Raw genomic sequence first — 21,060 nt, forward strand, 5'->3', positions numbered from 1 at the left:
TAGTGTTAGTGTTACGAGTGTGTGAGACTGATCCAGAAGAGCAGAGGTGTGATGATTAACTTTAGTGTGATATTTTACCACAACGTACAAACATAGTTACACCTTTTTTTGGACTTGGATACTTGTTGCTGTCTTTTCATACATTATAGGCTTATAGGTAATAGTTCGCTACCGTTGTGAATTGTGCATGTTCTGGACACGATGAATGAATTATTATTATAATAATAATTTAGGTTGTTAACCAGTGTTAATTAATTGCTATGAATTACGATGTCAAGTGAGGGGGAGTCCTCTAATCCTTTATTATTAGGGTCATACCAATCGTTGTGAATCAAACTATCCTATAAAATTTGCTTCAAAGGCAAAGCAGTGAACACATGGTCATTTTCAATTTTACAGTTGCCTACAGTCATCAGGCAGTTGGCCAGTGATTCGATCATCCAAGAACAATTATATTGGGCCTATGTTATGATGCATGCAGAGTGCCGAGATCTCTTAACTGTCAAGCTGAGCCTTGCCCCCTTTACAATAAACTGTACAAACTTCTTGTACATAATTTGTAGGTCCATACATTGTATGTAGACCCTACCTTTTTGCAAACCCAATTCATTCATACTAACCATGCTAACCCTACATGATGTAGATTTTATGTTATACATTTTATATTAAATTTGTTCCCTTAAACAATATCATAATTCATAGATACAGTAATATACATGTAACATTAACTACACGCAGCCGCTGTCGTGAAGCGACAGCGGCTGCACGTCTACTCCTTCGCAGACGTTGTCATTTTTCAGTGGTGGTTGTGCGACTCCTTCATGAATATATTTTTTAATCGTGGAAAACTAAAATATAAGGAATCCCCGTAATCTATGATAATCATCCAATAATCGGTATGCGTATTTTTTTTTTAATTACGTCAAAAACCTACCGAAATCCGTCCTTAAAATCAGGTCTGTGAGCGTCCGTATTGCTTCACTCCTCATCTTCTGCGTGTTATTGAATGGCAATCACTCTCCTATGCTACAACGTAGGTAGTCGGAGGTAGTCGGAGTGACGTCATATCATGAGAGCAGCACGCGCGGAAATACATGGTAGAAGACGACAAGCTTTACGTAACACACGAAACGCACGGGCGTACGTAAAATGCAAACACGGTACCTCGGGTTGAGCGTTCGTGGCTGTTCGTTTAGTTTGTGAATCATCGTACAATCTACTCCGAAAAATTCAACAATAAGGTTTGGATACCAACAAAACACCAAATTCAACTCAACCATCAGCAACATACGATATAGGTGGGTGGTATTACTGTTCAAATCAAACAAAATAAAAGACATTTTTGTGGTCTTGCCGTCAAAAGCGACAGTCGTTTACGTACGTTTAAACACTAGTACATGTCAGACTGCTGTGCTGTGCACAGCGGTCTGGTCAGGCTAATGTAACATATACATTCAAATGGAAATGATACAGTTGATGCAAAACACAAGTATTTATGAACAGGGAAGTAACACATGGGCTAGGGCTCACAAAAGTAATTAAGGTGTTTTAATTTTGCCCTTAGGCATGTAAGCCCTCATGTGATGCATTCCTGTACTCAGACACAATGTATAAAAAGCACATTAATCAAAAAGACCATTAGCCTAATAATTTCCCCTTTTGTTGTTTATGTTTCGTTGCTGTTGACTACCTCTGAAAGACAGGCAGAAATTTTACAGTTTATCTTTCTCTTGTTGAAACAGTTCGCAATACATAAGTCGCCAAGCATCCACTAGACACCGATCTCCATAGATACAACAATGGCTGATGTCCGACGAGTCCCCATTCAGCTCCGTCTGATGACCTACCTGTCGCCCGGTCTTCCGGTCGAGTTCTTCGAGATGATTGCTCATTACCTGGAAGAGAAGATGGGATGTCCCGTCTACCTAATCTATGAAAGTCGCTGGTCGGGTCCTCCCAGCGATAGGACAGACCCCTTCACTCTAGATCACATTGATTTGGGTGAGTATGCAGCACTTGAAGGTGATAGAAATATGTCCCTTAAAAAGTCAAAGCTTTTTCATTACAACTGATTGACAAATTCATCGACATAAAGAAAATACTGATTGCTTCAATACATTAAGTAGTAGCTGCATTAAAACTTGATTTGTCAATCAGTTGTGATAGCAAACAACTTGACATACCCGGTAAACTCAATTTGAATTCACAGGCCATCAGTCGGGTGAAAACTTGGAAGTCTAGTGGATGTGATGCTTGTCTAGCAACTAGGAGGTCATGGGTTTGAATCTAACCCAAATATGTATGGCCCATGATTTTTGTCATGGCGACTACTCAATACACCAAACAGTGTTTCTTTACATCAGCGAAAGGCATTATTGTCCGTATTGCGTAAGTTGCACTGAAAAACGACTCGACACAAGAATTACGAGTTTGACAGGCAAAACTTGAAGTCCTCGTAAGAAATAAAGAAAAACACAAAATACAAAGCATGATTAAGTTGGATAGGGAGCACATACATGTAGGCCTCAATATTGTATCGACCTGTCTCACTGAGTACTCGAGAAAGAAGTGGTGGAGGTAACTTTGTGTCATTAGGAGATCAAGAGGAAAATGAGGCAAATTGGTTTGAAGGCCTTAGTGGCAGTAGCCATACTCCAGGGAGGGAGAGAGAAAGATGGGAAAACAGAAAGATTGGGAGAAAGAAAGAGGAATAGATAGACAGAGACAGACCAAAAAAAAAAAAAAAAAAAACAGGCAGGGAAAATAGTAAGATTACATGTATCAACAATTGCGAAGAGTTCGTATGAGAAAAGCTACCAAGCAGTAGAGGGAAAGCTTTTGATATACGGTGGACTCCCGTTGTAACGAAGTCCTCGGGGACCGGCGGTTTTCTTTCGTTATATCGAAATTTTGTTATAACCGAACAAATAAACAATGAAATACTCGGAGCAGATAATGTTGCAGCCTCAATTTTTACTTCGTTGCAACCTGGATTTTGTTATAACTGTGTTCATTATAATGGGAATTCACTGTATATGTGAATGGGGGTCTCTCTTCTGTGATAGTCTTGATAATGGTTTTTTTTCTTTCTGTTGCATCCCAAAAAGCATTCATGAATGCAGAGCCCTTTATGAAGCTGGTCAGTAGAGCCAAGGACAAGGCCGAGCTGCTTCCCGTGGCGCCGGTCTACCCTCACCCCAAATCGGACAACAAGCCAGTCTACTTCTCTGATGTCATCGTCCATGCAGACAACTGGTACAGCCCTTCTCACAGATCTTCCCCCTCCCCCCGCCCACCCCCCTTGTTGGCATGCTACCTGGATGTGTTCCATATGGGGCCAATCCCATGTGTTATTTGTTGATTACCAAGACACAATAATATAACTTCATTTTGGAGACAATAGTCACAAACCGAATGGCATGTAGAAAAGAAGAAGAGTTGACTCTACATCCTAACATGAAGACAATGTAGAGATATATGTGCACTTATGTGTTTATTCTGGTATTCAAAAATGATTTGATGTGCAAGCTCTGCTTCATAGATCATTTTGTCTTTCTCTTTGATAACCTGTAGATATGTTGTGATTACGTTTCTAGTTCCTTATCCATGATGACACTGATTGATATTATAGAACATTTCCATAACTTGGTTGCAGATATTATGTTATTGTTATCTTTCTGTTTTCTGTAGTGAAAAGTACAAAGAATTCAAGGACCTGCGAGGCGTGAAATGGGCTTACAGCGGGCCAGATTCTCCCAGCGGCGTCTACACGACTCTCAGGCAGCTGAAGAAGATGGGCGAAACTGTGATGTTCTTCGGGCACATCATTCAGTCAGGTGAGTGGTGTTTCAGGCTAACTTACCCTGACCTGATGTAAGACTTACCCTGCATGAGGTACCGGGTGGTCCTAAGAAAGATCTCATGTCAGTTTTTAACCTCTGACCATTCACATTTGTGTCTCTCTCACCCTAGGCTTTGGGGAAGAGTTCCCATCAGCAAGTCCAGGGGTCAACTTATATTCAAATAATCTGTCTTGTGCGCTCACATGAATGGGAAAGAAGCTCCTTGCTTGGTATTGCATACACGTCGTCAGCATGTGATCGGGATGCCTTGAGGCATCACAATGTCTAACTTTGATCCAAAGCCCAACAGGTATGCCCAGGGACAGAGGAGTTAGCCCCCTCCCCCCCCCCCCCCCCCCATCACTGGAACTTTCCTAGACATGGAGACAACTGCACAAGCATTGTTGAAGTTATCATTTCTGTGATGAAATGTGTGTGGCATCTGGATCAGAGTGCTATATAAATATCGTCGCTGGGGTGACAAGATCTTCTATCTACAATTTTGGTGAAAATGACTTTTTTTAACTAATAGTCAAATAATGGGTTAAGTGATGTCCTGTCCAAATCCCAACTGTCTTACTCCAAAAATGAAGCCACCACGGCATGTCAAAGGAAAGGCTATCCCATTCGCTATAGTGCTTTGGCCGCCATGTTTTTTGGCTGTCCTGAACATTTGACATTTTGTAGATACGAGGGATATCATTTGTGGCAGCACTCTTGCTGCAATTACCATTACAGCCACCAGTCATAACTAAATAACAATCAGTGAGCCACCTATGGCATCCTATGTATTGTGTACGGGGGTTCAAGCATTACTGGGTTGTGAGTGCAGGAAAATTTGAATGTGTCTTTGTCGTGATAGTATCGTTTCATTGTTGTCCTCTCTTTGAAGTTGTCTCCATTATTAATTGCAAAATCAGCTGTTTTCTGCAGTTAGTAGATATTGATATTGTAAAAATCATCTTGGCGGTATTTATGAATGTTAGTTCTGACTTTAATGTAGAAAAAAAAAATTGTCCTTCTGTATTCCACAGTAACCACTTTTAAATGAAATAATCGACTATTGGGGTTATGATTTTGATTGTTGACTTAACCCGTGGAGGACAGGCTGATTTTGCTACAACACGCATTTCCCATAGACACCTGTCCGAGTATATTCGGGACTAGTCTTCAATGGGTTTAATGAAAGTCCTATCTCTTCCAATCAGGTTCTCATGCAAAGTCCATTGAGATGGTGGCAGACAAAACCGCTGATGCTGCTGCAATCAACTCCACGACACTGAGCTACCAGATGAAGTTGCATCCGTCGTTAGCAGAGAAGCTGCAAATTATGACGTCATGGGGACCCCTACCAGTGCAGCCCATCGTGGTCAACTCCAGAATGTCAGGTGAGTGAGCCAAGGGACAGCAAGTGACCTTTGACATCCACCTGCCCTTTGACAGTCCCATGCACAACTCATTCAGTCCCTTGCCAAGTGTTCATTGTTTACTCCTGCAAGACACTGCTGAAAAAACAACAACAAACAAACAAAAAACTTGATCTGGACCATAGAAAGTATTCAGTAAAAAAAAAAAATGCCTCACACAAAGCTACGTCATGCATGTGTAACTTGAGGAGGGTTGTGATGCGAGTTACCAGGATAATAAGTTGCTTTAATAGAGTGTTGTGAAATCAGAAGCGTAAAATAATTTTGATCTTAATGCATACTACTTTTATTCCAGAAGCGCCCTCCCCATGTGGTAGTGGGTAGGTAGAGCATTGTGTGATAATTGATCATTCCCAAGGAATCCAATTTTCCAACAAGCTGCGAGCAATTCACTCTATCATGGAAGATTGTTGGATACTGCTGTGGCCCGAATTGTTGATTATCATTAAAGATTATGAAACAACCATAATCTGATATGTTCCGAAACTGTAGTACTTCCAACTGCAAACCAGTTTAGCTAATGATTTGTAGTTTTGTCATTACGCAACTGACATCGCATTATTTCAGCATTATTTCACACATTTCTTATGCATATAAGTGTCCATTTAAGAGCTAGAATCAGTTGTTCTGCAGGCGTACAGAAACTATGTTTTCTCTCTCTTCAATGCAGATGAGCTGAAGAAAGAGCTGACCAATCACCTCCTCAACATGCACAAGGAGAAGGTGTGGAAGCTACGCATGGAAGAGTTCACACTCAAGCAGTTCGCTCCCGTCGACATGATGTTCTACCACCAGGAGGAGGATCTGCGGAAGGAAGTCAGCAAGATGAGCATAGAGGGCACTGTTTACTATTAACGCCAAGGAAAAAAAAAAACGACCAACTCGCCACCAGCTCGTGTCACGCTTTTCTTCAATGCTTTCCCGCCACACTGAGTGTGGCCCTCCATTTTCAGGGTTCAAAGAGTCAGGTATTACAGAGGTTTAAATTATCGTGCCATAATTCCACACACCTCTGTAGCGAGAGAGAGATGTGTGTGTGTGTTGGACGCACCGAGCTACGGCTCCGTGCACTTCGGTGGGTAGAATTTCCTCAAGCAAAGCAGCCCTGATGGTGCACATGTAGCCAGAAGATGGGCTCTGGCAACGTCGAGAAAGGTGGTGCGTCCAGTGCTGCTCAGGTTGCTTTGTGATAACTCCTTCATAAGTTGCAGACAGTGAGATTGTTCTGCACCCAGCTCTCTTTTGACAGCTTTGTATACTGTTGCTGTTGAATAAAGTGTTTGAAAGCCTGAGGAACTACCTGTCAAATAGTATCTGAAATGTAGGCCCATGATGGACTGATAGTGAATGTGTGTGATAGCATTCTGTGTAATTTATGTCGAGCAAAACTTTGTACAAGACTTGGTTAATATCTCAAAATATAAAAATTCTATCAATTTTGCCTCGCAAAGTCATCAAGGCTGAAAGTGCTGTTCTTCGCCATGTTACAGTAGATGGCATTGAAACATATCTAGACAAAGAGAATCGTAGAAGTTTCTTCAAAATAGGACGAAAGGAATAGCAATATCAATGGAACTGCATGCAAATTAGCTGAGGTGATGGCATAATCTCAGTAACTCTAATTTGCATTGATACAAAAGTATAATCAGAAATCTTGCTTTTGTTCCATTATTGAACAACTACATTTAACTGCATCTCTCCCCCTTAACCATCTTTATTTGCTTCCTGGGTCTACTTTTGATGAAATTTATACTATTCTGTTGCATTTTCTCTACTTTTAAAAGCCAACTTTAACCCTAATCCCACCAGATTTTTTGAGGGACTTGAAACCACTGGGGGTGGCTTTTTTGGCCCCCCCCCCCCCTTCAGATCTCGGTCGTGGATCGCGCGATCCTCACGAAAATTTGCACTAAGGTAGAGACCAACGTTTTTGGGTCAAAGAATTTTTTTCAAAGGGGCGTGGCTTCAAAACGGTATGCCCGGGAGCGACAAATTTGGTCTCAAAAGTTGCGCGATACTTGAAAGAAAAAAGTCATAAAATGTCGCGGCGAGAACATCGCGCGTTGCGGAATAATCACACGAAACATTGTCGGGGTGGCCAAAATGTTGGCAGGGTAAGAAAAAGGAATTTTAAAACTTTTTTCCACCTGGCTGATAGATGGTGTAACGGGATGGGACAAGATGTTTGTATTAAACTGTAATGCCTACTTTCATTTCGCCCCACTGCAGAATTTTGGTGAAGGCAGATGCTCTATTGTGACCAAAATCCTTCCAATAAATGCTAACATTGTACCTCCCTACATTGGCACTTGCATATCATATGTAACTTCAAACAAAGAAACAAGCAAGCACACTGTAAAACGAAGAATGTTCGCGTGCATTTTAATTTTGCGAATTTCGCGAGCGCCAAGATTCGCGAAATTAGAATGCACGCCAAAGTTCTTGTCTACACTATATGCATTGATGGCCAGTGGCAATTCGCGAAAATTTCATGGCACATAAAAGACCGTCAGCTCCAATTCGCAAAAAGTTTCATGCCGTGAATATACATGTTTCATGTTTTACAGTATAACAACACAAATCAGGATACCTGTGATGCAAAATACCTATGCCTGATGGCTGAAAAGCACACATTCCCATTTTGTTATGCATGACAGTGTTGATTTTTGCTTTATGGGAAGGTGCTGAGCTAATGTGGGTAAAGAAAAAGAGACATTTGGGACAGTAGGTCCTAATACTTCAAAAAAGAAAGCAGGTGATCTCATTTGGCAGTGTAAGCCAGTGCTGTGATTTCAAGAATGAACTTCCAAAACTTCCTTAGACTTTCCGTGTATACATACATTTTTCATTTTTGTAGAGTAAGAGGTATGAAGATGATGTTCTTATGGTTTTCTGTCATGCCTAGATCTTGATATATCTTGTTAGCCATCAATGTGAGTTGTGAAATTTTATATACGCACTGTACTGATTTTGTTTCCATCACATTTTTGTTTGTACATGAAGATAGTCTTAACTGTGAGGCTAAGTTAATTGACAAAGTGTACAGACAGGATTTATGAATGTCACTGTATATGCTATATATTTCACAAATTTAATGTTTCACAAGATTGAGATCTGTAAGACACTTCTGCGATCAGCAGCCATATTGTTGGAATGAGAAAGAAGTATCATAATTTTTATAAGAGAAAAGTTAACTATTTTCCACCTTCGAGGAGATACATTATTGCTTTTTTTTTAAGGGAGGCAATATTTTTTTGAGTCATTAATTTCACATGTATCAGTCAACTCACCAAATTCGCAAAAAATTGAAATGCCACAATATATACTGTACACTGAAATTTTCGCGGTGGTTTTATTTTCGCGAATCGCCTTTGAACCGCGAAAATAACAACATGCGAAAATAACAACGCGCGAATAACTTAGTTCAGTTAGACCCTCGCAACCGCGAAATTAACAACACGTGAAGATGTCCTCCAAGTAGCAATTCACAAAAATATCTGTACGCGAAAATTTCAGCTCGTACAGTACCGTGTATACAGTATGTTATGACTTGCAATGGGGCTGTTTTACGCGTTGCCCCCGAGTATGATATGTTTATTAACTAATTCTGGAATAAGTTGCCAAATAAGATAATGGATTGTTTGTACTGTAAATGTATGCTGTAGAGTGTGTGTAACCTCAAAGGTGTCGTACGAGAGTTAAATGTTAAATATAGGAGTCAATTTAATTATGTGTTTTACTACTAAAAAACAAACAGGAAACATTTCGTATAAAAGGAGAATTTCTTCCATAGACTTTGAGACTGATGGACAGCCGTAAAAGCATTTGTTTTCTTTTCTGTGTTTCCTTCCACCTACAGGAAATAGTTTTATAGTGTCAGTGTCCATCACAAAAAGTTCCCTTTATTTTTTGCTGCGGCAGAACTATTGATATTTAATGCCCACAGACAGTACCCCATCTAGCGATGTCCACATAACATGCTGCTGTGAGTTAGCCTATAGGCATTATTTATTTCATGTGTACACTTCAAAGTCTTATCACCATGTTTACTGTAAATGTGTATAAACCATAACACTGTGTTAATGCAACTGACAGAAATCTGTTAGAAGGGTCAGCTGTCTCACTGCTGTCTGTCTGTCTGTCTGTCTGTCTGTCTGTTTGTCTGTCTGTCTCTCTTTATTGTCCCCGCCGAACGAGTTCGAGCAGGGGACTATGATTTCTTTCTGTATGAACATTCTGGTAGAATCATGAAAAATATAGATATGATGTATTTAATATACTGTGTGTAAACTGTATGGTAGTTGCTGTACAAGGGAGAATGGTCTTGAGCTGAAAGGATCTTTAAATGTGTGACTTGACCCCTTTATATGTGCCCTGGTGCTTAGCTGTAATTTGTGTTTATCAGTGTTTCAATGAAATCTTCCAAACTTGACTGAATATCCGAGCTAGCTACCCTACTCGGGCATAGCAACATGCAGCACTCCAATAGGGAGGCTGTAGGTAATCATTATGCATTGGAAGCTGATTTCCATACATCTGCACAGTAAGGACAAACATGGTATTTTTTTTTTCTCACATAATTATCGTGACAGTGTGGAACCGTGGCATGGTGCAGAAATTCACACTCTAAGCATTAAGCAAAACTGAGGAAGTAAACTCTTTTTTTTTTAACAGTTTGTATAAGATATGGACACTACATGTATATTAGTGCTCGGTGATAAAATGTTATCATAATTATACCTGTATTGAAGTCATTCCTCTTAAAGTGTTGCTAAATGCCAACATGTAGCTATTAAAAGTGTTGAGAGAAGAAATAGATGCCAAGTAGAAGTCAAAAGGAATGTATAATGTTCTATATCCTCCTACTGTAAGAGACAAATATTTTTACATAATTTTTCGTGCTTTGCTTGATAAGATGAGTTTTGCATGTTTTTTAATTCCACGGAATGAAGACATGAATTACTGTAAAACAATAAAGCAAAAATTTTTGCATGCTTTGTCGCGCTAGTTTCTGGTCACGCGAAATGCGCAAAAATTTCAACACCATGAAAATTTCAACTTTGACAGTATCCTTTGTGTGAATTGATGGAGAGAGATGGGGAAATCCCTTTCTCTGTGCCCGGAACTTTGGACAGTGAGTACAATGTTGCGATTGCTATAGGGTTTTCTGTACCAACAGACACGCAAGCAGGCAAAGGGTTAATCACTACTAGTGTGTGTACTCGAGTAGTGAAACATATATCTATATATACTCAGTATAATTATGGCGCCTAATGACATACTTGGCATGCCAGCATGCTCTACAAGTGGGTCATGCTTGACATGTGTACATATACAGTTTTCGGCTTTTGTGCCTAATACGCCTTTAATCTGAAATTAAGAGTGTACATAGTGTTTCAAAGTCCAACCTTTCAATAGCCATTTTAGTCAATACATGTACAATGAACTGAATTAGCCTATCGGTTAGGCATTGTTTGAATAATCTTTGATAGTCAAATTAGGAATGAAAAATGGAGTATTCCAAATGGCCTGTGTACTCAATAACATGATGTCGTATGTGGCAATATACATTGTACCCACAAAATCTTGTGCCACGTACAAACCGAAAATTTGCTCGTGAAAGGTGAAGTCATATTGTGGGAAGAGATATGAGGATATTAAACTCTTCATTACCACGGAATGATATTATAGGATTATAACAGAGTCTTGTATTAGCCGTAAATGTGTGTGTGTTACAAAGAAAAAACAAAACACCAAAAACGTAGGATCTACATAACTTAAAGTGAATGAAACAGTGAAGTAGCCTCAAGGTTTTATTTTGTTTCTGCTTTCATGTCAGATGTATTATACTTGCATGGCTGTTATAATATCTTTATTCTCCACTATACCTTGATGCATAGCCATTCAACACAAGTCCAGAGTTATTGTGTAGCTGTTGATATGCCATTTCTCAGTGCATGCGATATATCATTGATAGACTATTGTCTGATTTAAAATCAAGATCTGTCAGGCTGTGTGAAATTCCTGCTCTTAAATTTAGTCCATACAATATCCAAGAGTATGTCACAGCATGGCATTCATGCTCATTGCTTCAGTTTGTAAACACACACTGTGTCGCAACAGAAAACATTCCACAACATTGTGCGGTGATGTTAAACATCATTCCGGCTTTTAACAGGGATATCTGTACCATGTGACTTGCATAACACTGACCTCTTTCTGTACAGTGTGCATACATACAGTGTGCAGTGTATGCACACATTTCTTGGTGTATGCTTGGCAGGGATATTGCTCCAAAAGCAATGTTTCAACAATCTTTCTATTCTTTTTCTCTGTGAATAACTGTCTTCAGAGAGCACTATGGAGAAAATTGGACGAATGCACAGCATTAATCCAAAGCAATTTTTTGGGTGTTCTTTTTTTTTTCCCCCAAGTCATGTCACACATGTCTGTATGGGCAAGTTTGTAAAATATGTCAAGTAAAAAAAATAATAATAATAATAACAAACTCATATTTTGTTCTTTGGTGCTGTATCTTTTATTACAGAGGAATGTATTTATGACAAGGACTGAAAGACCATGAAAATTATATCGTAATACCAGGTTTCTTGCTGTCTCAGGGTCTAAGAGCAAAGAAATGACTTGGGACCTGTAGGGTAGCATCATCTTTTTATACGAGGATTTTGTTATATCCAACCTGCTTACACCAAGACTCCACTATCTGATTTTTGCCATTTATTGTAAGGGTTTCATAAGATGGAAAAAAAAAATTAAAACCCTTGCACTAGAGCTCCTTGTTCATATCCAATTGTTTTTGTTTGAGAAGTAATAAAAAAACATCCTACCTCTTAATTGCTAAGATAAAAGCAGAATTTGACATTGGCAACATATTTCAGAATACCCAGATGTTTCTGTATCTGTCTCTCAGATTGGCATACTGTAAAACCAGATTTTTTTTGCATGCATTTATTAAATAATGCAAATTTCGTGAGCCAAGACTCACAAGATAAAACGCACCTGAAAGTTCTTACCTACACTACGTGCATCGAATGTCAGTGTGCCAATCTGTGAAAATCTAATGCCATGAATAGTTCTTGCTTCACAGTAGCTTGATGGCTTATCTTCTGAATTTGTGCAGATAAAATTAATTGTGTTAGTTTCCTCTTAATCTTTTTCCAATACAAGATAAGCAGTGAAATTATTCCGTTGAAGACTATTCCCCAAGTATACTCAGGCAGGTGACTATGGGAAGTGCATGTTAAAGCAAAACCAGCTCATCCTCAAAGGGATTAGAGGTGCCATTGAAAGATTCTAATTCTGCGGCAACGTTCCGACAGGATTTAATGGGTTAATATTAATTGTCATGTGGATAATGAATTGAATGTTGTTGGTCATGTACGAGTGACAGACAAGTCATTGAATGTTACAAATGACCCGTTTCTTGCACCAAGACTCCCGCAGTGGTATACGAGATAGGGTTTGTAATACCGTACTACCTCTGTCAGTACACTACCAAAGTGCTCAAAAGCCTTAGAGATCATAATCATCAGGGTTGACCAGCCTCAGAAAACCACCTCAATTTTATCCCGAGGCACACAATTATTGGAGAATACAAATGAATTTTAATCCATTACCCAAACTTTCATTCAAATGAGGTCGTCTATAACTTATTTCGACCAGCAAGCACTGGTGAGTGTACAGTGTGTGCCAGTTGTCATAGAGCTCAATGATTCCGATGTTGAATTACCCAGTGTATAGCCTAGTACACGCAATGCTGCATAGTTGAAGGAAAATCCAGAATATTTTGATATCTTGCAATACATTGCCTGTGATGAACTCCATGTGTAGGATGTACAGTAGCACACGTGTTAAAATTTTACTTCATGTGTGTGTAATAGTGTATGGCAGTGTGGAATGGTAATTCTCAGGAATAGCGAATTGTGTTTGATTGTACATTGTCATTTTCATATTGCATTATCATAATGGCACTATAATATATAAAACTAAAACCATCATTGTCACTACATATATCATCATATTAATCATCTTCATCCTTGTAATTTCCACAATCATTGACATATTCTATATTCAAAAATTTAACAGAAGAAAAAAAAAGACATGGTAAATCATTGTAGTACAGTATACACACCCACATACACACACACACACACACACAAACACACACACACACACACACACACACACACACACACACACACAGAAAATTGTATCTTTCCTGTGACATGTCTATGAAATATTTGTACTGTTTACGACTTGTTTTACGGTTGATAATAAATGCTCGGCCAATCAATCAATTTTAAATTGTAGTGTCTGATTGTGTGTACTTTTTCCTTGTGCTTGATGCAATATTTCAGCAACACATGTATGTATGATAGTGAAAGTTACTGAAAGTGAAAGAGCCTGAAGTTGCCTTTCATGATCAGTTGCACATTGATTACAAATACCCATTTCATCACGAAACCACGTGAATTAATACAATTTCAAATCTAGTAGGACTGAATAAAACAAACTGAGAAAGTCAACACAATCTCATAAACTCATATTTACTTATCTTCTGAAGTTCTGTTCAAAAGAGAAAGTATTTTCCATATCAAGGATAACTGAAAGCAGGCTTTCAAGCGGGATAATGTAAAAAAGTAGGAATAAAGTAGGAACAAAATCTCTAAAAAAGTAGGAAAAAGTAGGACATACGAGGGAAAAAGTAGGGCAATAAAGAAAAAAAAAAATAAATAAAAAAAAAGTAGGAATAAGTCAGGACATGTGCAGGCTTTTTGGAGTAGTTTTCGTCAATACTCACCAGAACTCTATGTTACATGTAAATCTTATTGTACTTACAACCCTGCTGCCTCAGCCTCACTTTTGCTCCTGGGAGAGCCTGGTAATTTTGAGCGATGATGAGAGCTGGTTGAGCACTGCTCCAAGTCCTAGGCTGCAATATCAGTGGGATCAATCACATCTGCACAGGAGCAAAAGCTGAGGCTGGCAGCAGTCTTGTGGTTGATTGGTGTGTGTTATCCCTCTTTCATGCTGAAGAGGCTCTCCCCACCAGTAAGAATCTGCAACTAGAGTCTACTAATCATTTCTGAATATAAATTATTCAAGTAGCCTTGCACATTTTTTTTTTTTTTTTTTGCGGGGTTTTTCACCAAAAAAGTAGGAAAAAGTAGGAAAAAGCAGGATTTTGAGCAAAAAAGTAGGAAAAGTAGGGACAGCAGTAAGAAAGTAGGAAAAAGTAGGAAAAGTAGGGCCACTTGAAAGCCTGCTTCATCTTTTTATTTCATTTGTTCGTGTTTTTTTCTTTCTTTTTATTTCTTAGACCAAAGCTATAAACAAATTTACTCATTAACGCTTTGGCTTTTTCAATATAATAGCCATTTTATGTGCATAAAACAGTAGAAAAATAAAAGTCCCTGAATTGACTGAGATAAAAGATTTTGATGAGTGAATTACACTGATTTTTACTTGTGTCATTGTACTAAAAAAATGCAAATGATATTTTCATCTTATTCTTAAGAACATCTTTATTCTGATACAATAAAGTTGATAGTGATGAAAAAAACTAAATGCATTAATAAATTACAACATAAGAACCTACAGATATTGGCCTTGTAATATACAAACTGTATTATACACATACCCTTTTTTCCCAGCAATGTCATGAAAATACTGAGGGTGGAAGCAGGCTCAGTGGGTTTTTTTATGTTCTTTTCGATTGGGTGCAACCTTCATTAATTTACATGATTTGCTTGATTCAGAAAGTGACAGTCAGTGGACTATTCCAAAGCCATAATTACAATACAGTTTGCACTCGGGGACATTGCTTTACCTAAAGGTCGTCAGCATGATGCTCTATTCTGATGGTTGTTATATAACCCTTTAAGCTATTATTTTCACGTACAGATATTTTCGCAAATGGAGGCCAGTACATATTCGCGAAATTTTGTTTTCAGGAATTAACACCAAGGCCATCGTGAGTGCACTACGTCTTAACCTAGCACATGGTGACGTTTTCGCGCGTTGCTAAATTTGCGGTCCAACAGTACTTCACGAAAATTATACCCTCGCGAAAATAATAGCTCATACAGTACTGTAAAACCAGAAATATTCGCTTGCATTTTTATTTCCAAATTTCGCGAGAGCCATGATTCGTGATATCAAAATCCATGTGAAAGTTCTTGTCTACACTACATGTGTATATGTATTGAATGCCAGTGGCAAATTCCCAAAAATTTCATGCCGTGAAAAAGGCCATCGGCTCCAATTTGCAAAAATATCTTGCTTTACAGTAGTTCAGGAGAACCTAATTATAATGAGGACCTAAAAACCATAAGGTCTTTCAGCATATCATGGTACCAAACCCCAAAGAAATGTAAAGACTGGGACCTGCAAAATAACCTTGTTACATGTACAAGAGGGCTATGTTATATCCAACCTCTTCACAAAGTGTATTCACTGTATAACAGATACAAAAACAGTTTTTACAAATTATTGTAGCCCTTGAATTTCACCATACAAAGCATACTTCTCTGGCGGTGTACACTCCATCTGCTGTGTGACAAGCCCCTGATAGGTGACTTTGAGATATCACTGAGTGCAGCCTTCTGAGTGAGCTGGCCTATAAACTTCTGCATGAAGTATTAAGCACAAGGTGACAGACTTTGAATATACATGTATATACATCCTTGGAAATTTGAGAACACAGTTCCATATATACAGCATTTCTTTTTCATGAGAAATCATGTCAGCACAGAAAATAGTCACTTCACTGCGCTGAGTTCTCATGTGTTACTTCCATTCAAAGGGGGAATACTGGCCGCGTTAAGGGATGAGTTCGATGCTGAGGATGGCGTTGATGAATGCAATGACGACGATGAGGTGGCCGAGGATGCGGAAGCCAACGGCGGCGTGGTCGAGGAGGAGCTCTTTGTCTTCAGCTGGGCGTCGGCGATCTCCGCCAGAGCTTCCTGGATGCGGTGGAGCAGGAGCTCTCCCCGCTCGACGACCTCCTCCAAGCGCTTTGCAGCCTCCTCGTTGCCTTCTTCTAACCTCTGGAGGCTTGCATTCTGGTGGTTACAAAGACAAAAAAAGAAACAAATGTGAGGTTGTTTCATCATGGAACAGCTGGTGCGTCTGTTCGCGTTATGTGTGCAAGTTTGCTATTAATGCAACATGTATAGCAGTGATTGCAAAACTATGAGAAAACTCATGTCTGACATAAGAATGCTGGCAGATATATCTGCCTTGAACTTCTTTTGACACCACCATGGTCTTTGGTTCCACTCATTTACTTTGACTGTACCCTAAAACTAGGCAGCACTTCCAAAGAGCAAAATGTCAACAGAAAATTAAAATTGGATTGAGGTTTCCAATGACTTTGGCCACTATGGCAGAACTGTAGCCCTTGTCACTGTATATAACTTCCCTTGTGTGACAAGGCCAGAATAAATTGAGAAGCAATGATCTACAAGTACATGTAATTCATGGCAATTCATTGAAGTTTGCCTTTAAGATTTAAAGACATGGACAAATGATTTTATAGATCATTCTGCTGTACATGTTGTTGCGGTATAGGCCTAACAGCCGTGGACTACATTGTTCATCGGGCATTTGTACTATTAAAAGTGTTTCATATGTGATGTGTCGGACTTCGCGACACTGGATCCGGCGGTCAAACAATAAAGCCTTGCACTTCTGTGCTCCCATGTTTTAAACATAAACATATGTGTACTGGTTATTGTCCAGTGTCTTTCTTATCACCAACCAAGTAGTACAACACATGTATTAATGAAATATTTCTGACCTATGTTACTCATACTGACTGCACAACAAATTTTAACACAAATATGTATATCATTTGTACATGCCAGCAACACTGCCATACCTGCAGTTCCACGGTGGATTCCTCACTGGGGAGAGAGTCTATCAAAACATCAATGTCCTTGGCTGTCCTTGCAATCAGCTGTGCAAAGAGCTGTGTGTAGTCCTCATGGTTTGCTTGCTGTTCTTGTGCGGCTGAGAATCCAACAGAAATTTGATTCATGGTCTAACATAATTAACAAACAGTGTACGGAAAATATCACGCATCAATTGCAGAAGGTGTTCGACATCATCCTGCCCTTAATAATACTTACTGCCAATGAGTTTTAACTTTGAAAATTTATGCTAAAATCTTTATCTCATCCTCATACAGTTCATGCTGAGAAATTCACAGCGGAGGTACATAGTAAAATACAATATTATAATTATTGTACATCTTCAATGCCAAAAGTGCCTGATCATCTTACTAATCTAAAGAATAACCACGGAATATCCTTTGTTTACTTTTTTTTCACTCTGTTTATATGACAAAGACAAATCAACATCTTGATACAAATCTGTCTGATCTAAACAATTTGTTGCAATGTGAGCTGAAAGTTTCTGACAATTCTTTGTCGTCGCTGTAACGGCCCAGTGTATAGACATTACCTTGTCTCTCATATCCTGGGAATTTGGACGGCTGTGCACTCTGCTGTAGCACACCTATGCTGTTGCACATGTGTTCTGCCAGCTGCACAGGAGGAAAAAAATTGCACATTATGGAAGATATTAAAATGCATGGACAGAGCGAGTAAACATTCAACAGTCACTGGATCATTGCAGGACAATGAGGGATCACTTTTTTGTGTTTGTTTATTTGTTTTATATGTGACAGTGCACCTCAAAACGAACATAAAGTCGCACACACTGATTTTGCATGAGGACTGAAAATAAGTGAAATGGGTCAACCTAGCCGAACTTGACTTTTTCATATTTTCTGAAAGAGCGGGTCTTCTTTTACATTATGCTAAAATTTGGTATCATAAAACGGGCAGGAAAGTGTGTTTATTAGCAGTTTATCTCGAACATTTTTGGTAGAATAGTGTGATTAGGTGTGTCTTTAGAATCCCTTTTTCATTTCTGAAAAACCTTGTCCACACTCTTCACTTTCAACTATAATAACTTTTGAAAGGATAGTGCTACTGCTTTGAAAGTTGGCATTAATTATGGACAGAATGTGTTAATGAGGCATGCTTAATTTCATTTTAATCTGATAATCCCTTCATTGTTGTTACTCTGGTGGTTTACTTCCTGTTTTTTGTCCCATTCATCGCACAGCCAGCACGGTTTGGTAAAGATTAAGCGCTTGAATAGACACTGTACTTCAGAGCCTCTTTTCTCAGTTCACTCTTTTCCTGAGTTTGTGCTTTCTTTCCAATATTTAGATAGGTTAGGAGAGGCCATTTGATTTGAGTTATACATCATATTAAAGCTTAAAGTCTGCTCTTTTAGATTATGGTCTTAACTAAAAATTCATGCCTGGCGACTTTTTGTTTGTTTTGAGGTGCAGAGTCACATATAATGTGGTGAATATGATTGAAAATTTGGAAATAATAAATGTGGTTACAATAACAAGCAATAATTGCTGGAAAATCTCCTTTCAAGATGATATTCAGACAGTCCCTTAAAAGAAGGCCTCTGATGGCTATACAAGACTGTCATATTGCTCACTTTCCACACCCTTGTGTAGTGGATGAAATGTTATTACAAATATCAACTTACATTTGACTAAGAGACATTCACCCATCTGACTCTTCTCATGAGAGATACACTGTAAGAAGAATTCTGATTTCTATGTACATCAACCATGTGAAAAGAAAAATCACATATATCACATTAATTAAGATGATAATGATTATTATTTTAATTAATTAAGCAAAAATGCTAGAAAAAAAGCATTAAAAAAAAACAAAAAACAAACAAACAATGAAAGTCCCATTCACTGTTACACTGTAATATCCACAGGAGATGGATTCTGGGCTGAGCAGTGATCTAAATAATTTGTTTACAATGTGGAGGTTAAATGTATGATGATGATGATGATGGTGATGATGATGATCTAATAATGATAATGATGATTAATGACAATAATAATAATAACAACAATACCGGTAATAATAATAATAATAATAATAATAATAATAATAATAATAACAATGATAATAATAATAATAATAATAATAATAATAGTGGTGGCTATTGGAATAGCACACAGGTCCACCTTTTGGTGCTCATGGCATTTCACAAAAGAAAAGAAAAATATATACACTCGTACTGTACAATGTACAAACATGATAACAGGGAAAAAACAAACAAACAACACGCACACATAATAGAAAAGGTTCAAACACATTTTCTTCTGAACATTATGAATTGCACTTATGTAATCCTCAGTGTGAGAGGATGGCTGCTCCTTGGTAAATAATGAATTCATTTTCAATGCAATTTTTCAATGATTGAAATATTTGAGATTAAAGGCTTGTCAATATCTTGAAGCTCATTGTCTGCACCTATACTGTACCTGTAGTAGAAATCTACATGTACTTTATGTAGGTTTGTATGTCATGCTGGGGTTTTGCAAAAAAAAAAAATAATAATAATATAAAAAATAAAGGCATGGAAATAACAACAATAAAGAACAAAATAAACAAAATGTATCATTATAAATGACTTCTTTATGATGACGTAGAATCTATGAAAAAAAAAATCACCACCAATACATGGTGGGATTAAAAGATATACTAGCTACCATGAACAACGATGAAGTGAAGTGCTAATTCTAATATTGGATATCATGGATCCAAATATCCATATCCACAAGATAGACAGAGGCTCAGAGCATATGACCATGACATGCATGTGGGATGGCTATGACCAACAATATGGTACGTTCCTTTTCATAAATCTATTCTGCATTTCCAAAGAGCAAGCCAAAATATGTGTACCGGTACATTATTGTAAGACCCTATTATCCTTCCCCCTCATCTGACTAAATATTACCCTTTCTGGCATGCCCCCTTTCTCGTCCGATATCTCTCCCTTGACTGATGAAATAGCTGCACGATTAGAACCAGACAGACAGTAGACAAATCGTCTACTAGAGATCTATATAAGAAGCGCATCAAGGAACACTACACTTAACCTAGTATGTTGGACTGAAGGAAACATAGTTTCTGTTTTGTCCACAGTGTAATTTGTAAGCTATGTGACAAAACACACGCTTGTTAATACAGTAAAAAGCCAAGTAAGAGTATAAAAAATACAATTTTGTATCAAGTATACGACGTGGAAATCAGTACCTGATTAACGGCATCCTGGAGCTGAGTCAGTCGGTCAGCCATGTCAGTTGTATTTCTCAGACTCCTCTAATTTCACCGTCCTACCTCATTAGTCCCAAGCACTGAATATTTTGTTGCCGTTGGGTTGCATTACGATCAAGGAATCTTCCGTAAATGGTTGTGCGTTTTGGCTGCATCGAGTCGTGTCGTTATCGGGTCGGCTTTCCCCACGATTTCGATACGTGCCACAGCTGCTCAACGGAGTATATCAATCGGGGTCCGAATCGAATAGAGTCGCAGCAGGGTGAATCGTTTATCTGTCATTATATTGTTACCGTGTTTTGTTTTTGTTTTTTTTTCCTCAGTCTGAGAGACTTCATTTAAAATCAATTATTCAGAATCATACAAAAGTCCATACAAGCATAAAACAATTTCAACCATTGTTCATTGAGCATGTAACGGATTTTATTTTCGAGGCCTATGATATTGCTTGAATACATCTTTTTTTGGCATTATCATTGCAATATAGCAGAAATTCATATATATATATATATATTTTTATTTTCTACAGTAAATGATGCAGTAAAACGCTAATTTCTGTATTCTTCTATGAGATATACCTTATAAAGTGTGTAT

At 38.3% G+C, this 21,060-nt stretch overlaps 2 protein-coding genes across 2 annotated transcripts; one reads left to right on the forward strand and one right to left on the reverse strand.

Annotated features, from left to right (window-relative positions):
• Window positions 1-1,747: 1,747 nt before the first annotated feature.
• LOC139742331 (uncharacterized) lies at window positions 1,748-6,294 on the forward strand. The gene is made up of 5 exons (XM_071652908.1): window positions 1,748-2,001; window positions 3,108-3,255; window positions 3,691-3,836; window positions 5,051-5,230; window positions 5,940-6,294. The coding sequence occupies exons 1-5, from the start codon at window positions 1,800-1,802 to the stop codon at window positions 6,122-6,124; spliced, it is 861 nt and encodes a 286-aa protein (XP_071509009.1). The 5' UTR covers window positions 1,748-1,799; the 3' UTR covers window positions 6,125-6,294.
• Window positions 6,295-16,068: 9,774 nt separating this feature from the next.
• Window positions 16,069-20,487, reverse strand: LOC139742332 (mediator of RNA polymerase II transcription subunit 21-like). Its single transcript, XM_071652909.1, has 4 exons — window positions 20,446-20,487; window positions 17,756-17,837; window positions 17,172-17,302; window positions 16,069-16,353 (listed from the first exon to the last, which is right to left on the reverse strand). Exons 1-4 carry the CDS (start codon window positions 20,485-20,487, stop codon window positions 16,069-16,071), a joined length of 540 nt encoding a protein of 179 aa, XP_071509010.1.
• Between the last annotated feature and the right edge of the window lie 573 nt (window positions 20,488-21,060).

Source organism: Diadema antillarum, unplaced genomic scaffold (genome assembly GCF_040938485.1).
Source record: "Diadema antillarum isolate AM-2024a unplaced genomic scaffold, OU_Dant_1.0 seq00000996_RagTag, whole genome shotgun sequence".
NCBI classification, from domain to species: Eukaryota; Metazoa; Echinodermata; class Echinoidea; order Diadematoida; family Diadematidae; genus Diadema; species Diadema antillarum.

Bases quoted from the DNA above. Each gene is read 5' to 3' on its own strand.
- LOC139742331 (XM_071652908.1), top strand. From the start codon at position 1,800: ATGGCTGATGTCCGACGAGTCCCCATTCAGCTCCGTCTGATGACCTAC. The intron at 3,256-3,690 runs GTACAGCCCTTC...TGTTTTCTGTAG, and splicing joins ATCGTCCATGCAGACAACTG to TGAAAAGTACAAAGAATTCA. The intron at 3,837-5,050 runs GTGAGTGGTGTT...TCTTCCAATCAG, and splicing joins CGGGCACATCATTCAGTCAG to GTTCTCATGCAAAGTCCATT.
- LOC139742332 (XM_071652909.1), bottom strand. From the start codon at position 20,487: ATGGCTGACCGACTGACTCAGCTCCAGGATGCCGTTAATCAG. The intron at 17,838-20,445 runs GTACTGATTTCC...CCTCCTGTGCAG, and splicing joins TCCAGGATGCCGTTAATCAG to CTGGCAGAACACATGTGCAA. The intron at 16,354-17,171 runs GTATGGCAGTGT...TGTAACCACCAG, and splicing joins AATCCACCGTGGAACTGCAG to AATGCAAGCCTCCAGAGGTT.